Source organism: Salvelinus namaycush, chromosome 19, assembly GCF_016432855.1.
Source record: "Salvelinus namaycush isolate Seneca chromosome 19, SaNama_1.0, whole genome shotgun sequence".
In the NCBI taxonomy this organism is placed as follows: domain Eukaryota; kingdom Metazoa; phylum Chordata; class Actinopteri; order Salmoniformes; family Salmonidae; genus Salvelinus; species Salvelinus namaycush.
In genome coordinates, this window is record NC_052325.1 from 5,225,954 (window position 1) to 5,243,356 (window position 17,403).

At 43.8% G+C, this 17,403-nt stretch overlaps 1 protein-coding gene across 1 annotated transcript in view; it reads left to right on the plus strand.

Annotated features, from left to right (window-relative positions):
• LOC120064086 (centromere protein J-like) overlaps window positions 1–16,077 on the plus strand; it is a 32,394-nt gene extending 16,317 nt beyond the window's left edge. Inside the window, exons 8-18 of the mRNA XM_039014432.1 lie at window positions 9,138–9,987; window positions 10,103–10,232; window positions 10,814–10,979; window positions 11,052–11,339; window positions 11,474–11,561; window positions 13,618–13,760; window positions 13,946–14,029; window positions 14,200–14,340; window positions 14,467–14,551; window positions 14,666–14,786; window positions 14,928–16,077. Coding sequence (XP_038870360.1) covers window positions 9,138–9,987; window positions 10,103–10,232; window positions 10,814–10,979; window positions 11,052–11,339; window positions 11,474–11,561; window positions 13,618–13,760; window positions 13,946–14,029; window positions 14,200–14,340; window positions 14,467–14,551; window positions 14,666–14,786; window positions 14,928–15,120 — 2,289 coding nt within the window. The 3' untranslated portion in view covers window positions 15,121–16,077. The remainder of the gene's footprint in view (window positions 1–9,137; window positions 9,988–10,102; window positions 10,233–10,813; window positions 10,980–11,051; window positions 11,340–11,473; window positions 11,562–13,617; window positions 13,761–13,945; window positions 14,030–14,199; window positions 14,341–14,466; window positions 14,552–14,665; window positions 14,787–14,927) is intronic.
• Window positions 16,078–17,403: the final 1,326 nt, after the last annotated feature.

Here is a 17,403-nt window from a genome sequence, read left to right on the forward strand (position 1 = left end):
CTACAGTGCTACTGCCAAGAGATGAGCTATAGGTGAACCTACCATAGGAGTCCCCTCGAAGCCTACCATTGACTATGTACATACCCAGCGTGCGACAGAGCTGCAGGAGTTGTGACCCGTTTTTGTTGGTTATGTTGTCATAGTTGTGCCTAGGGGGGCATATGGGGGAGGGAATGCTGTCACCTGCAGGCAGGTGTTTGTCCCCCTGTGTGCTGAGGGTGTCAGGTTCTTGTCCAGTTCTGGTATTTAGGTCGCCACAGACTAATACATGTCCCTGGGCCTGGAAATGATTGATTTCCCACTCCAGGATGGAGAAGCTGTCTTTATTAAAGTATGGGGATTCTAGTGGGGGGATATAGGTAGCACACAGGAGGACATTTTTCTCTGTTAAGATAATTTCCTTTTGAATTTCTAGCCAAATGTAAAATGTTCCTGTTTTGATTAATTTAATGGAGTGAGTTAGGTCTGCTCTATACCAAATTAGCATTCCCCCTGAGTCCCTTCCCTTTTTCACACCTGGTAGTTTGGTGGATGGGACTACCAGCTCTCTGTAACCTAGAGGGCAACCAGTGGGTCCGTCTCCGCTATACCATGTTTCTTGCAGGATGACAATGTCTGCATTACCGATTTCTTTGGTGAAGTCCGGGTTCCTGCTCTTTAGGCCAAAGGCAGATGACCTCAGGCCTTGGATATTCCAGGATGATATAGTGAAGGCTTTTTGTTCCATAAAGTGTCCAATGTTGTTGGCCGTGTGGTTTGGCCTCAGGCCAGTAAGTGTGAGCAGAGCCTGCTGAGCATCTGGTACATGCCGTTGGCTTGGGCGAGTGTAAGAGTGGGGGTTGGGCCTGTTTGCCCGCTCACTACCTGGGCGTATGTGTGACTTCCATGTTGATGCCCTCTTTGCGGGGGTGGGGTGCATGGGGTGGGCAGGAGTGGCATAGGTCTGATCTGAGGGGGCCTAAATGGGGTGTGGGCATGGTTGATGTGGGGGGGTGTTGATTGGTTGGGGTGGGGGTGTGGATGTGTCTGGGGGTGCTGTGGTCTGGATGTAAGTCCTCTTGGCGTGGGTCCTCTATGTGTAGGTCCACGGGGGGGTCCTGCAGGTCTTGGAGGGTGTCTCGCTGGTCTGGGTGGGGTGTCTATTGATCTGTTGCTCCTGTGTGAAGTGTTGGGGCTGCGTTTGAGAGCGATGTCCTTTAGAGTCCGGGCAAAGGTGGGCACTGCTGCCTTATAGAGGTGGACCTGGTCATAGAGGCTGTTCAAGTCCAGGGTGGAGTGGTGGGCCAGGAAAACATTTGGTTTTGAGGCACAGTCACGGGAAATGCTTGCGTTTACCCGCTGTATTGTAGCAGGGTGGAAGTCTTTTCGTGGTAGCAGGGTGGAGATAACCACTTGTGCATTGGGGAAAGTAGAAGAAGCTTTTTCAATCACTCCCTTCAGTGCTGTGGCCACCCTTTCCTGCTGTGCTCTCAGGTCGTTTGTGCCTGTGTGTATTATTATGTGGCTAGGTGAGCCTAGTTTGTCCTCAGACAGAAGGTCTAGGGCGCACTGGGTGTTTGGACACCAGAGTTTAGACACACTGTGTTTGGGAAAAAGGTTTTTTTCTTCTATATATTTCCCATTTGAGTCCATAAGGAGAACAATCTGTGTCTTGTGTTTGTTCTCAGTGGGTGTGGGGGGGTTGTCAGGAGGGCTATCAGGGTGGCTGACAGGGGGGGTGCTCAGGGGGGGTGAGAGCTGCTGGGCTTGGGGTTTTTCTTTTGTCTGTTCTGCTGTGATGTTGACTCTATGGTCAGGGTCTGGTGTGGACTGTTCTGCTGTGGTGTCGAGACTTTTGTCCAGTGCTGAGGTGGGCTGTTCTGCTGGCGTCTCTGTGGGGATGGCCACCTCCCTAGTGGGTTGTTCTCTGTCACATGCCATCCCCCTCAACCTCTCCTCCAGCAGTCTGATCCTCTCCTCCATCCCCCTCTCCCTCTCCTCCAGCAGTCTGACCTCTCCTCTAGTGCTTTGTTCTGCTCCTGCTTCTGCTCTTTCTCCTGTTGAAGTTGTCTCACCACTGTCCAGAGTGCAGATATGTCTCTCTCCACCTCCAGCTCTCCTGGTCTGGTTAAGGGGTTGTTGTGCTGGACTGTTGTCTGGGTCTGTGCTGACTGGAGTGTAATCACCTGCTGTTCCAGCTCCACCTGCCTTACCTCCAGCTGGGTGAATTTATCCTTCATTTCAATGAGGGAGAAGTGCTCTGTACTGGGAGGTTGACTGTCTGCTGAGGGTTGCTCGTCTGTGGGGTTATATGATGAAGAGGTCTGGTCTGACCCGCTTGGGGTGGGGGTATCTTTATCAAGGGAGAGCTTCTCCTGCTGGGCTAATTCTTTGATTAGGTGAAAGTCCAGCTGAAACTGTTTGGGGTTGCCCTGTACCAATACTGTTCCAGACTTATATAGATTTATGTTAGCTGACTCAGAGTCCTCGTTGTCAAGTATCCTGAGTTTCCACCCCTCGTTAACCCCCCCCTCTCAACAGAGGGGTAGTGTGCTAATATAGCACTGTGCCATGCCAGGGGATGGTTTGTGTGGAAGATAAGGTTGCTGATGTTCCCATTTTTGTAATAGTCAGCAAAAAGTGTCTCTTGATTTTCCATAAGGAGCTTCATTTTGTGCTCTTTTCTTGCCTTATCATTCTTTACACTCACAGGGTACTGTATTTTAATTACCTCTGAACAGCAGGAGGGAGCTTCTAAGGCCTCTCCATTTGGTTGGGGTAGACTATTCGACTCTCCTGCCATTGTTGGGCTAATGGTCTTTGACACCTCTCACTTGACACGTCAGTGCTAGTTGAAGCTGTATCAAGTCAGTTACAGTTGAATACAGTTGAAGCTGTATCTCTCTCAGTTCCACAAAAAATCCAAGAGTAACTAACTCTAAATCTATCTTTTTTAAAGAAAATGCTGAAAAATGCAGGAGCTCATCTGATCATCTGATCATGACTCTCTCTCTCCTCTCTCTCTCCTCTCTCTCTCTCTCTCTCTCTCTCTCTCTCTCTCTCTCTCTCTCTCTCTCTCTCTCTCTCTCTCTCTCTCTCTCTCTCTCTCTCTCTCTCTCCTCTCTCCTCTCTCTTCTCTCTTCTCTCTTCTCTCTTCTCTCTTCTCTCTCTCTCTCTCTCTCAACAGACTTTCTTATAGCAAGATCACATTCTTAATATTTAAATAACAGCCCTATGTAAACATTCTGTCTCAAATACCTGGCCTCCTGCCACAGAAATATTCATAATGATAGCCAAATTATGGTCCCTACAGCAACTGCTGTAAGAATGACATGTAATCATTCAAGTGTCTTCCAGTTGGAAGAATATCCAATCCTAACAAAACTAAGTCATAAGTTTCTTTAGCAAAGGTTTTAGTGTTCAAAATGCCACCACTTATCACTTTTACCATAATCTAGGTATGTGTAATGTTCAATTTACTTTAGAATTGTCCCTATATTTTATATCCTTATTTTTTACACAGCCAGCTGTCCTTCCTTTTCTGTGAGTTATCTCCTCTAATAATATACATTGTTTCTAGAAATAACACCCCTCCACTACCATAACCTTCATTTATGAGCCCCCTCATATTCCCAATGTAGTCACAGTTTTTCTAACCCAATACACATAAGTCACTACTCCTAATTTCCTTCCATAGTTTGATACATACTAAAACATTCTCAAATCAATTTTAGTCAATTTATAACAGTCCCTCAGGGACAATATACACACTTATGTTCCTCCAAAACAAAAATAAATTGACCAAATAAGAAAAAAGAGAAAATAAATTATAATAACTTCATATTTGCAATAAATTACCACAATTTGTAATGTAACTAAACCTGGGGAAAATGTCCATACGTTTCATTCTATGCCCATGTTATGTTGGTCTCTTTCTCCTTTATCCTTGGGTGTTATCGCACAACAGACTATACCTTTTATTCAATTAATTATTCAATACAATTTATCATTAAAATTCTAATGACATAATAAAACAAAGGAAACAAAAAACCTTTAAACTAATATTCTGTAAGTTCTGTCAACCACCCTGTCTCAGGATTAGTTTCCAGAGCTTCCCTAGGCCTAGTAAATTTAAACAGTTCTATATCCAAATTATAACTTGTCCAACCCAAATTCAGGATAACAGTCGTTCTATTCTATTTTTTCATCTCTTTAATAATTTACATTTATACTAAAAAACTTTTAGTACCAGTAATATCTATTTTCCAAATAGCCCCTGTTTTTCTGTCATGAGTGGCCTGGTAATGACAGGTCAGTAACCCATTCCCCTTTAGTCTTTCTTCTCCCAGCACATATCATTCCAGCATGTCTATTTCAGATACAGGTCATCAGACACAGTTGTCCCTCACTCTTCAGCCGGTTAGGGTGGGTTTGAGCTTCACACACACTTGTTGTGGTGAAAATATCTCTCCCATGCATTAAAGCATTCTGACGTCACCTTCCATGATAACTCCCTTATTCTACTGGCGGTCTCTCAGACGAGTTACAGATTATGTAGGTATCAACATAACCCTCGCAGAAACCCACACTCCAATAAACCATTTGGAGTAACTGTCATCCCTTTTTAACATATATTTCCCTTTTATATGCAGAATGAACAAAGCACATTTGTGTATTTACCCAAAGACCATAACCCCAGGGAACTGATAATCTTACCTATGAACCCATGTTAAATAAAAAAATTAACCTATTTGAGTAACTAGTCAATTTAAGATTACAACTCTTCATAATTTTCCCAAGGAAATAATAGAATTTCAAAGTAATTGTACACTTTGAATAGAGACTGGTGTTTCCTAATAATTTTATAATTAAATCCCACCTGTTCCAACAATTTCTAGTGAAGTTGATCAGTCTTCACGAGAAATTCTTAGGATTCAGGGCATTTGACACCATTAAAATGTTTCCACTCCCTTTTCTTTAGAAACAACTTAAATACATTTTCAAAAACATTTCCATCCTTCTGCATACCCAATTTGAAACTGAATTGAAAAAACCCCTTCCAAAATAAATCCACTCGCATATTCATTCCCGGTATATGGTGTGTACCTACTAGTGTACCATAGGTCAAGAACACACAGGAACTGTTCTCACTTATCCGGAACTCCATTTATAGCCTTATCCAGATACTTTTAAAGCGGCCGACTATCTCTAACTGCTTTCCCCAGTACCGCAGTCTCCAATGAGATTTTGACCAGAGAAAATGAAACCCCTTCTTCTGGAAAAGAAAGTGTACATTTTGTTAACATTCACAATGTTACCTTTTAATCAGCAAGCCAATAGTATTACTTTTATATTGATTTTATTCTATAAGCGTCTTAGCAGTTTCAGAGAATGACAGTATAGAATGTCTAACAAAATTATAATCCCCTTTTCCTGACCATGCGATAAAAGTTTTAGCCATGCCACAGAACGCATAGTTTCTTCCTAATCCCAGGTTATCTGTATCTTGCCCTCAGAAATTGAAAACACCAATATGTTACATTTTGCTTTTCCTCCAACTAATTTTACCAAGGTGGTGATTTCTCATATACACTGGGGAGAACAAGTATTTGATACACTGCCGATTTTGCAGGTTTTCCTACTTACAAAGCATGTAGGGGTCTGTAATTTTTTTATCATAGGTCCACTTCAACTGTGAGAGACGGAATCTAAAACAAAAATCCAGAAAATCACATTGTATGATTTTTAAGTAATTCATTTGCATTTTATTGCATGACATAATTATTTGATCACCTACCAACCAGTAAGAATTTCACTCCTTCGTTTTACCTAAAACGACCTATAGTTTTTCCCTCCTTTACTTAATTCACTTCCTCGACATAAGCCGGTATTTTCCTATAGGATTTTTCACGGTATGACGAGACTACTGCCTAATCGGGTCAGCATGTCTTCATACCCTATTCACCCACCCAATACTGGCCTCTGTTCTGTTTCAGAGCAATATCGTGTCGTGACCTACCGATTTACAGACCCCCGTTTAGCTAGACGGAGCGTTTTATCCGCAGGATTTATTTTGCAGTTGAACCCCGCCAAATCGGGTCAGCGTTCTTCCGCGCCCTATCTATTCACCCGTTCAGTCCCCCTCTTCTCAACAGGGGCGGTAGCCGTGAATTATGCCACCCAGGCAGACCCCTTTCTAATTTTCCTTTTTAAAGGGCGATATTTGTGGACTTTCTAACTACTTATTTATCTGTTTTGACCATATGAGCAGGCAGCAGCAGCCCCACACCGGCAAGGTTCACAGCCCCTACTCACCTAGTCTCTACAAATGCACACACATATTTACATTTAACAACCCCCAAAATCACACATGCATGCAATTCATTGAATTCAAAAGCTCTTAGCGTTTACTGGGTTTTTAGGAATTTTAAAGAGAGACCTACTTGACGCCCTTCTCGCTGAGACAGGATCTCTGAAGCAATTTACACAAACATTTAACTATGTAAGTCCAAGCTTACCTTCTTATAGTTGGGTGGCCACCTGTTTGCAAGATTGTCCAGAGAAACTGTCACCAGCCCGGAACGCCACTCTCCGAGGTCCCTTCATCTCCTGGCAAGCTCGCCAGATATGTCGTGGAGAATTGTCTCAGAAATATAACACTCTTACAAGAACTTGTGAATTCAATATAGACTTTAATACAAAATATCATAAGCCGTGCTGGTCCGCGGAACAGCCAATCTCCCTAAGCACTGGCTCTGTTCTTATACACATACAGCATATGAGTCCATCCCACATGCCAATGAAGTTACTTCCCTCAGTCCATCTGCTTTTGGTTATGTTCTAATGGTGGCGGGACCCTTTCATGTCCTAAGAATGATATATTTACTATGCCTGTAGTCCATCTGTTGGTCATTTGGCTGGCACCCTCCTTTGTGTGTCCCTCTGACTTTGGTATGTCTAGCTGTCTTATGGGTCTATGTCTTTGGCCTTTGTACTTCCCTCATCAGAGCTAGCAGATGCACCAAGTGTCATCTTCTCCTGTGGTCTGATGAACACATGTATGCTCTATAGTATTACATCTGTCCCTATATGTAACATTAACTACCACACTCTTCGCTGTGCTTCAAGCATTGCGCTGTTTATGACTTCAAGCTTATCAACTCCCGAGATTAGGCTGGCAATACTAAAGTACCAATTAGAACGTCCAATAGTCAAAGGTATATGAAATACAAATGGTATAGAGAGAAATAGTCCTATAATAGCTACAACCTAAAACTTCTTACCTGGGAATATTGAAGACTCATGTTAAAAGGAACCACCAGCTTTCATATGTTCTGAGCAAGGAACTTAAACGTTAGCTTTTTTACATGGCACATATTGCACTTTTACTTTCTTCTCCAACACTGTTTTTGCATTATTTAAACCAAATTTAACATGTTTCATTATTTATTTGAGACTAAATTGTGAAAAATCATAATCGGTCGACCTCTAGTTGACACCAGGCAGGATGGGGCCATGGACTCATGCTGCTTACACCAAATCCTGATTCAGCCATCAGCATGATTTATCAGACCAGGCAATGTTTTTCCACTCTTCAATTGTCCAGTGTTTGTGATCGTGTGCCTACTGGAGCCGCTTCTTGTTTTTAGCTGATAGGAGTGGAACCCGGTGTGGTCATCTGCTGCAATAGCCCATCCATGACAAGGACCGACGAGTTGTGTGTTCCGAGATGCCATTCTGCACACTGTTGTACTGCGCCGTTATTTGCCTGTTTTTGGCCGATTCTTGCCATTCTCATTCGACCGCTCATCAACAAGCTGTTTTCGTCCACAGGAATGCCCCTGACTGTTGTTTGTCGCACCATTCTCTGTAATCCCTAGACACTTGTGCGTGAATTGCCCAGGAGGCCGGATGTTTGTGAGATACTGGCGTGGCTGGCACCGACGATCATACCATGCTCAAAGTTGCTTATGTCACTCGTTTTGCCCATTCTAAAGTTCAATCGAACAGTAACTCAATGCCTCTGCCTGTCAGACTTCTTTATATTATATAGCAAGCCATGTGACTCACTGTCTGTAGGAGCAAACCATTTCTGTGAAACAGGGTGGTGTACCTAAAACTGGCCCAGTGTTTCCTCTGGAAATAATTGTAGGTTGTTGAGGGGAGGGGGGCATTCTACGCCAAAATGAAAGTAAAAGTATGCTAACTGACACCTAAAATATACATTTCCACCTCCAGAATGAGCCCAATAACATATTTGTAAAATTGTGTTTAATTATTTTAGCATATTGGGCCATGTATATAGCCTATGCATGGTCCATGTTATCAGGTATGCCATTAACAATAAACATGTACCTGTAGCTCAACAGATGCAGCAAAGTGCAAATAAATAGGCTGAAGCATGGGGTTGCCTATCTGCATTTACCCTATTGGGCTAATCATTAGCCAGATCCCAAATTAGATCTTTTAACTAATTATTATCATGCATAAACACAGTGAATATAATGTAGTTATACCTGTTGAGAGAACTTGCCACCTGGTGTAATATGTCCCCTGCCTGGACTTCTCACAAACTTCAAATCACCATTTCTCCCCCTTGTTGCCACTACTCTTGCTCAACTAAAAATATTATCTGTCTCACCGGTGTTACATTTAGCTCCAGTCTCCCCTATGCACTCACTGCTAATTGCGTAGAGGTAACATGCTTAACCATGCCACTGCTAAAAACTCTGGGTTTAAAATTGTGCAGTTCCCGCTCTTTTAGAAAAATGCCAATAAAACTTTTGTTTTCGATTGCAAAAATTGTTGCTGTTTCCCTCCCTATGGCACTTACAACATGAATGCGCCACGAGAGGAATATTTCTCGCATATAACACACAACAAGCCAACTAGATAAAATCGGACACCATAATAGAATACTTTTCTATAAATTACTTGTTTTGTTTGCAGAGGAAAAGTAAAAAAGTTTTTTTGGGGGGGAAATGTGGACTGTTCTAACATCTTCAATGTGCGCCTCAGCAGAAATATTTTTTTGCGTGGTGTCAACGATTTTTCCGCGCTGCAGCACCGCAGCAAAATAATTGCAGTGGAAACACTGAACCGACCACAGAGTATTTAGGCTACACTGTTGCTTAATAAATTGAAATGTAAACCTACAGGTGCTGCAGCTGGACCAGCAACACCCCCTTCAGGGCAGCAGGGGGAGCCATCCGCGACGCCTCTCCTCCACGCCCATCAAATCCCCCTCGCTGCCTAAAGGGGTTCACAGCCGGGGCACCAGTAGAAGTGGCCAAGGCACAGGGACCAGCTTATCTGTATCACCAGGAGTATCTGCTGTGAGGGCAAAGGGGGTAATGAGGGAAAACAGCAAAGCCACTAATGAGGATGAGGAGGAAGAAGATGAAGTGAGCGACGGCAAACATGAGGAAATCTCTGACATCTTGTTCCACAGCAGCTCTGAATTCAGGGATCGGGAGGAAGTAGCCCGACCGTCATACCAGACTACAGTTTCCAGCAACCTCTGGGAAAACCCGCTCCCTGCATCCAACCCTCCATACGACAAGAGGTCATATCAGGACAGAGAGGGAGGTTCAAGCCAGGCAGAGGAGGGTGGGGAGAGTGACCTTGACGACTCCACCCTTTTGGAGGACAGAGAAGAGGGGGACCACGAGGGTCTGTTGGTGTTTGATGACGATGACACCTGGAACGACCTGGAGGAGGCTGGCAGCATCGTTGAGGACGACAGCAGAACAAGAGGCGCTGCAACAGGAAACCGACACACTCCCACAGCAACAGTGAATGACATTTCACCCTCAGAGAGGACACTGAAGAGAAAGGTGGCTGTGGCCAAAGGGGCGGAGCTGGAGAGGATGTCTGTTATCACAGCAGCCAACCAGGAGCCAGATCCCCCTCCCGCTTCCCAGCTCATGGCCAGGCTGTTCCCCTCGCTAAAGCCCAAAACCCAGGCCCCTTCTCCACCAGAACCTAGGAAGACTGAGGACGGATCAGGTGAGACAGTGCATACACTCTTAACTCAATGGAGTACGTCAACAGCAGGGCTCTGACTTTTTTCTCTAAAGATGGTAGCACCAGCATAAAACTATTTTGTTTTGTGTGTGGTCAGGCCAGCAGCAGTCCAGGCAGCTGAGGGAGAGGCTGGTGGAGCTGGAGCTGGAGATCGAACGTTTCAGGACAGAGAATGCTGCCTTGGCCAGACTCAGACAGGAGAATGAAAAGAACCAGGAGAAACTCCGGTAACAAGCATTTGGTCTGAACTAGAATGGGCAGGGTTTCCCTCAATAGACGGATTGCCTGACAACTTCACAAAAACAATGAGCACACATCGCAGAGGCAGAATGCTGTGTGGTTTTATGATTCTGGAAGGTCAGATAGCTAGCAACAACGACAAGAGGCAGCCATGTGTGGAATCGTAGGTGGCTTGTTTCACCTCGTTGCATCTTGTTATTGATACAATATCTTGTTTTGAGGTGCTTTGACTCTTGTTGCACAAACAAATAGCTAGCTAGCTAACCAACTAACAAATGTAACGATGTATTTGAGACAAGTGCTCATTGTGCAAATGTATTTACGTTTTCAATGAACATTTGGAGTGGTGTTTTTTTTTGCTTGTGCACATAAATACATTATCCGACCGCCAGTAAAAGTAATCCTGTCCAAATAGGGCTTTAGCCAACCTCGTTTCTTTTCTGCATTTTGTTGCTAAAAAGACCCACCCATCTATGGTTCTCTATAAAGCTTTGTTACAAAATTTATATTAAATGGATTCATCTAGGGTATAAATGTGTCTGACAAACAGATTTGGTCTCTATTCCAGGAAGGAGTGTGCAGAGTTTGATCAGCGGAAGGCTGAGGAGCTGGCCAAGTTTGAGGAGTTCAAAAGGGAGGAGACCAAGAAGCTGCAGAAGGAACGCAAGGTGTTTGAGAGGCATGCCTCTGCCGCAAGAGCCATACCAGACAAGAGGGAGCGTGACGAGATCCAGGTGAGAGATACTTTCCCCTTTTATTTTGAAGAGTTCTTATAACCCCCATTAACCCTGCCCTGTCGCCCTCAGGCCATGAAGAAGCAGCTGAGTTTCCTGCAGGAGGAGTTGAAGCGGAGAGAGAGCCGCTGGTCCACCACACATAATCGTCTCCGGCAGCAGATAGACTCCCTGAGCTCAGACAACAGCAACCTGAAAGACGAGGTCCGCACCATGGAGAAACTACGCCTCAGCACCTGGAGGAAGATTGGGACAGACAGCGAAAGAGAGAACGACAGGAGGGAGAAGGAGAGAGAGAGGGAGGGACCCAGGCCGTTGGACAGTTACATTGCTCTTGAAGCCAAGTGCCTCAAATTGGCAGTGAGTTTACAGATTCACTACTTCCACTTTCTTGTGATTTTCCAGTTTGTCTGTGTTCTGGCGGTGGTTAAATTCTCTGTCCTGTGCCGGACTCAGGATAACAACCCTAACGCAGTGTGTATTTGTTTGTTCAGAGTCCTCCTGACACGGTGAGGAGCAGCCAACCACAGAGCAGCATCTCCTCTAAAGGCAGCCCATCAGGACACAGCCCCACCACTCAAGGTACAAGGAAGGTAGCTGCATTATCAGGGATGCAAACTAGTCACCTTTCTGCGAAGTTTGCCGTTTTGAATCCAAAATAGGTGACATTCCTGTAGATCCGATGAGAAAAGTTTGTGTGTGGGGGGGGGCTTTGGTTGACTACTGGCTGTATCCGAACGAGTGATGCGCGTTTTGAGCAATACTGGCTGTATTCCAGGCTCAGCCAACTTTTCACATAATAGAATGTAGCACGTGACTGAAGAGAGAAAGGACAACCAATTTGCTAGTTACAGCATCAGCATGCGCTCTGGAAAGAGGCGTGGAAAGGCAGTTTGCCAGTTAATTTACAGCAGCGCGTCCCCAGAACATTAACGAAGAGGTAGGTGAGAACTCTGACCATGGAGACAGGTGATGAAGTCTACGTAATGAGCTGTAACCGAAAACTGGCATTTGGTTTGAGTTGAGGGAGAAAGTGTGGTGGAACAAGTATTGTTAAGTATCTTGCTAGCTGCATCGAATTATCCGTTATAGCTTGCCAGAGAAATGTTGCGCAACATTAGCCAACTTAACTGATCAAATAATTTAGTTTGGGGTGAAAATTAGCTGGCTAATAAAGTCAGACAACTAACGTTTGCCAGCTAATGTCACAACATCAGATGAGCAAACGTTAGTAACCTAATGTAACCAGTGGCGGTTCTAGACCATTTCAACTGGGGGGGCCAAGCTGGGGCCAGTTGTACTGTTAGAGGGGCCAGTTACATTAGACGTTATTGTTGTCATATCGTTTTCTTCACTGCATTGCAGGCATTAGCAGGCAAAAGACCATGTTCATAATCATCATCGTTGCCACTGTCTAATAACGGATGTAAAAAAAGAACAATATCAAAAATGAGTTATGTAAAAATTATTTCATACTCCACATTTACACATTTTCATACCCCACAAGGGGGTCCAAAATTGTCACAGGAGCACTGCCCCCCCCCCCCCCGCCACTGAACGTAACCAATTTGCTATCATGTTAACTGGCAACTTTGTACGACTCCTTGCCGTTCCTCAAGTTATAATGCGTTAGTTGCTTACTGGCAATCTGTGTGAAATGTTAACTAGCTAACGAACTAACTACTATCTGTGAACTATTTTCCTACATTACATTAAGTTCATTTTCAGAATGACAGAGTTAAGTGAAAATGAGGCGTTGATTGTTAAACAGTTAAGTGTAGCTAGAGTTGGACCTGGTTTAAGCTGGATGCCACTATAGAGGTGAAAGAAACACCACACCCTTTCCCGCTTTCTCAATATAGTGGATAAAAAAGGGTATGCCAGGTGTACTCTGCCTGAAAGAGAATTTATGCCAGCAAAGGGTATCATGCTCTGCTGGCACATTGTAGAACAGATGTCCACAGGCAGAAAGTGTACAATGTAATAATGTGCAGTGTAGCCCAAAGATATTGCTTTTGTTGTGTTGAACTTGACAGTAACACTTGTGAGTGAGGGGGTATTATTGCATTTTTTTTACTCGGTGAACGTTATTTTTGCACACCTGTAGCCTTGCGCGCTTGATCGATGTCGACTATAGTGACCACTATAATAGAGCAAAAATAGAATGCCTGTTTTCGTTCTATTTCTACTTAAGATGTTTTTCTCTCAAGTGCAATATTTAGATGTGTGTGGTCACAAGCATTCTATTATAAAGGCTGTCATGGCTAACAGCAATATTAGTGTATTGTTTTTTTCTCAAGACTTGAGTGTCATTTGCAGTAAAGTCTAGGCAACAAATAACATTGGAATGCTTTCCTTACATTTTTTTTAGCAGTGAGTTAAGTTCACATGAACCACTACACACAGACTGATCATGTAGATCATATTCTTTGTTCAATTAGGTAAAACCTGCATTTCCCCCAAGCAGGGATTTTTTGCATGTTTCAGTACAACAACAAAAAACTGTCACCTTTTTGGGCCCTCACCAGTTTGCATCCCTGAATATGGACTGATCATGAGATTTACTATGGATTCAACAAAGGGAGGTAAATATTCTGTATTTTGGTAGAGGTATTGTTCTACATTGTCTGTCTAACAGGAGGTATCAGGGGCATCCTGAAGAGGTCAGGCCCTACACCAGCACCCAGCCCCGCTCACATTTACAGCTCAGATAGACCAGAATCTTTGACCAGGAGCCACCACCCAGCACAGAGCCACGACGACTCAAACAACCTGTCCCCTGTGAGTTAAATCACTGGAGTCTGATTATTTAATGAAAGCACCTCCATGGGATGGCTCAACACTGCTATACACCCATATAATTACATATTACAACTCTATTAGTAATTTAATAGGATCTGTGTGTATACACCACCTTTGAGGTATGCTGCGGTGTCTGAATGTAGACTGTCTGGCTTTACACACAGAGGGCTCGAGGTCTGCAGACTGAGACAGAGGTCAACGAGCAACAAGAGCCAGGTCAGGATGTCCTCACCCACTCTGATGGAAAGGTGAGGGGGAACGAGGATTGGGAGGAAATTCTGTGAAAATACTTTTGAATTCAGTTTGTCACTCAAATACGTTATTGTCTCGCTAATAGATTGTATTATTGGATTTATATAGTGATTTTCCAGGAGCTCAAAGTGCTTTCCATTGACTGGGGTATGTGTTATTGTCTTAGATGGAGAGGGTTCTGGCCTGTGGAGGGAGACTCATCATCTTTCCCAATGGGACCAGGAAGGAGGTGTCAGCGGACGGACTGACAGTCAAAGTCACCTTCTTCAACGGGGACATCAAGCAGGTCATGGCTGACCAGAGAGTGGTGAGTCATTGACAGTGACCCTTCCCTGGCAACACCTTTCATATTCAGTGGTGTTAATGGGATATTAGACTTGCATGAATCCCAGATATACGTGTAAGTGTCTCAACTAATATAGTCCTCTTACAGATCTACTACTATGCGGATGCCCAGACCACTCACACCACCTATCCTAATGGCATCGAGGTTCTGCAGTTCCCCAACAACCAGACTGGTGAGACTTGATTGCATTTATTTGACAGTAATGTTATTTTACTATTAAATGTAAATTATCCCCGCCATCACTGTTCTGCTTTAAACGTGTGTAAGTCCTCATTTCCTTCTGCAGAGAAGCATTTCCCTGATGGCCGTAAGGAGATCACATTCCCTGACCAGACAGTCAAGAATCTCTATCCAGATGGGAGGGAGGAGAGTGTCCTCACTGACGGGACCATCATACAAGTTAACTTGTAAGTCCACAGAGCTCACGCCCCTGTCTATATAGCTATACGTCACCGACATACTCTAGCATGCATCTGATCATGTCAGTGGTTGTAGTTGTTTTTTTTCTGTCTCGTATCTTTCACCACTGTTCTCATGTTCTCCTCCAGGGATGGCAGTAAGGAGATCCAGTTCAACACAGGCCAGAAGGAGATCCACACAGCAGACTATAAGAGGAGGGAGTACCCAGATGGCACTTTGAAAACGGTCTATACCGATGGCAGACAGGAGACCCGCTACCCCACCGGACGCCTCAGACTTAAAGACAAGGATGGTAACATTGTCATGGACAACAGGCCCTAGGATTGTTTATGCAATATGAGGTATCGCCATGGGAACTAAAGCTGAAGCACAGTTGGACATTTCTGTTGGTGTGAGAGTTGTTTGACATAGGTTTTTAGTATGTTTGAGTTGAATGTAGTGAGTGACTTGTAAAAATGTCTAATCCATATTTATTTTCTTTGTAAAATAAATGTTTAATCAAATCAGTGAGCACATTCAGGTATTGTTTTAAGAGTAAAACATTGAAGCAGTTTAAAATTAAACTAATACTTCTGTACCCTTCATACAGTATTTCAGATGTAAAATATTTAGAAAAGTGGTCTGCCCTTTACACATTCTGCTAAAAAAACTAAACTTTAAATAAAATGTATCACAAAGTACTTCATCTTTTTGGCAGCATAAATCTCAATGCACAACAAACGGGGAAACTCCTGTGATGTGGACACGTTCTTCAGAACTTTGGAGAGAAGTGAGATGTACTGGATTTCATATGCAGACTACAGAAAGACTTGACATTGTTTAAGCTAGCAAACTGAGCAGTGTTCACATATGTTAAACTTTCTTTGAAAAGCACTCCCAAGTGAGTGTCAAACCCACCTTTTGACTTTTGCTGTAGTGTCAGCCAGTCCTTTCTCCACCAGAGGCAGGTAGACCAGAGCTGCATCCTCATACAGGAACACAGCCAGCTCAGTGGCCTGAGACAACACCATTATCATTAAAACTACACGTGGTTTATTGAGATGGCTAACTGCATCAAGATCTCACAATTACCTAAATGGTATATGGGGAATAACCACAGTACATAGACTTCTGCTATCACCCTGGTTGTGCAGAGGCCACTGTTGCCAGTGACAGGGCATGCAAATAATCCACTACAATAACTACATAATGTGTCATTGTATCCAGCTTGTTATGATTTACACTGATATGACAGTGGTAACTAAGGCAGATGTTGTTCACGGTAACAGATGCGGTGCAGCAGGGTTCATGCCCACTCTGGCCGGTAGGACAGGCGCTCCTCCAGTTTGAGGCGGGGGTCTGAAGCCCGCCACTTACACCTTGATGGCCTTACAGGGAAATCTATACAGATGGGCCGGGATCTGACAGGGAGATGAGGCAAGATGTTATTTTTGCGTATGTGAAAACTGACTAAAGATGAATTGGAAGGAAATAAAGCCACCCTATTCCTTTCTGTAACAAACTTTTGCACGTCAATGGGATTTACTTATGCTCCAATCTCCAGTGAGGATTGGGTCCACGGTGAGGTGTGTGTGGGCAGTCCACGTGTCTGACCGGATTGAGACCAGCGAAGCCCAACAGCTTGTCTAATATGTGTGTTTGGGTCACTAATGGCTGTACGATAACCAGTGATGTGTGTTTGGAGTAATAATGTCTGTATCCAAGGCCTGGGCCCATCCAATCGTTCATATAACAGAATGCAGCACGAGACTGAAGAGCCAACCATCTTGCTAGTTGCTGCATCAGCACGTGCTCTGGAAAGAGAGTTTGATTTGGTGAAGAAGCATACTTGAGCTGTAACCAAAAAACAGACATTTGGAAAGTTTGAGGTGAGGGAGCAAGTGTGGTGGAACAAGATTTGTTATCTTGCTACATTAGCTGGATCGAATTATCCGTCAGCTAGCCAAAGAAATGTTGAGCAACATTATTGAACTTAGTTTATGGTGTGAAAACTAGCTGTCCAACAAAGTTAGACAGATGGCTAATGTTATCGAGGAACCAATTAGCTATATTATTAACTGGTATACGACTCCTTGACGTTCAAGCTATAATGTTAGTTGCTCACTGGACCCTGGCAATCTGTGAAATGTTAAACAAGTGGATACAGGGATCAAGTGTAGCTGGGCCTGGCTTAAGATGGATGCCAATAGAGGTGAAGGGAACACCACACTTTCCCTCTGTCGATAAGGTGGATGCCAGATGTACGCTCTGCCTGAAAGAGATCAATTATGCCAACACAGGCAGAACGTGTACAATGTAATAATGAGCATTGTAGCCCAAAGATATTGCTTGTGTGTTAAACTTGACATACTGTAACACTGAGGGGGGGGGGGGGGGGAATTGTTTTATTTGTTACTCAGAATGTTACTTTTTCACACATGTAGCCTTGTGCGGGTCTGTGGGAGCCATTTTCAGTGTTTAAAATAAAAATGATATATTTTTTTTTTTACCTGAGACTATTTGGCCTTGGCTCATTTTCTGTAAATAACACATTTTCATAGAGTGCACCCTCCTACATATGTCTTCAGGACCCAAGGGTAATAAGTGTGGGTGTAGGTGAAACGT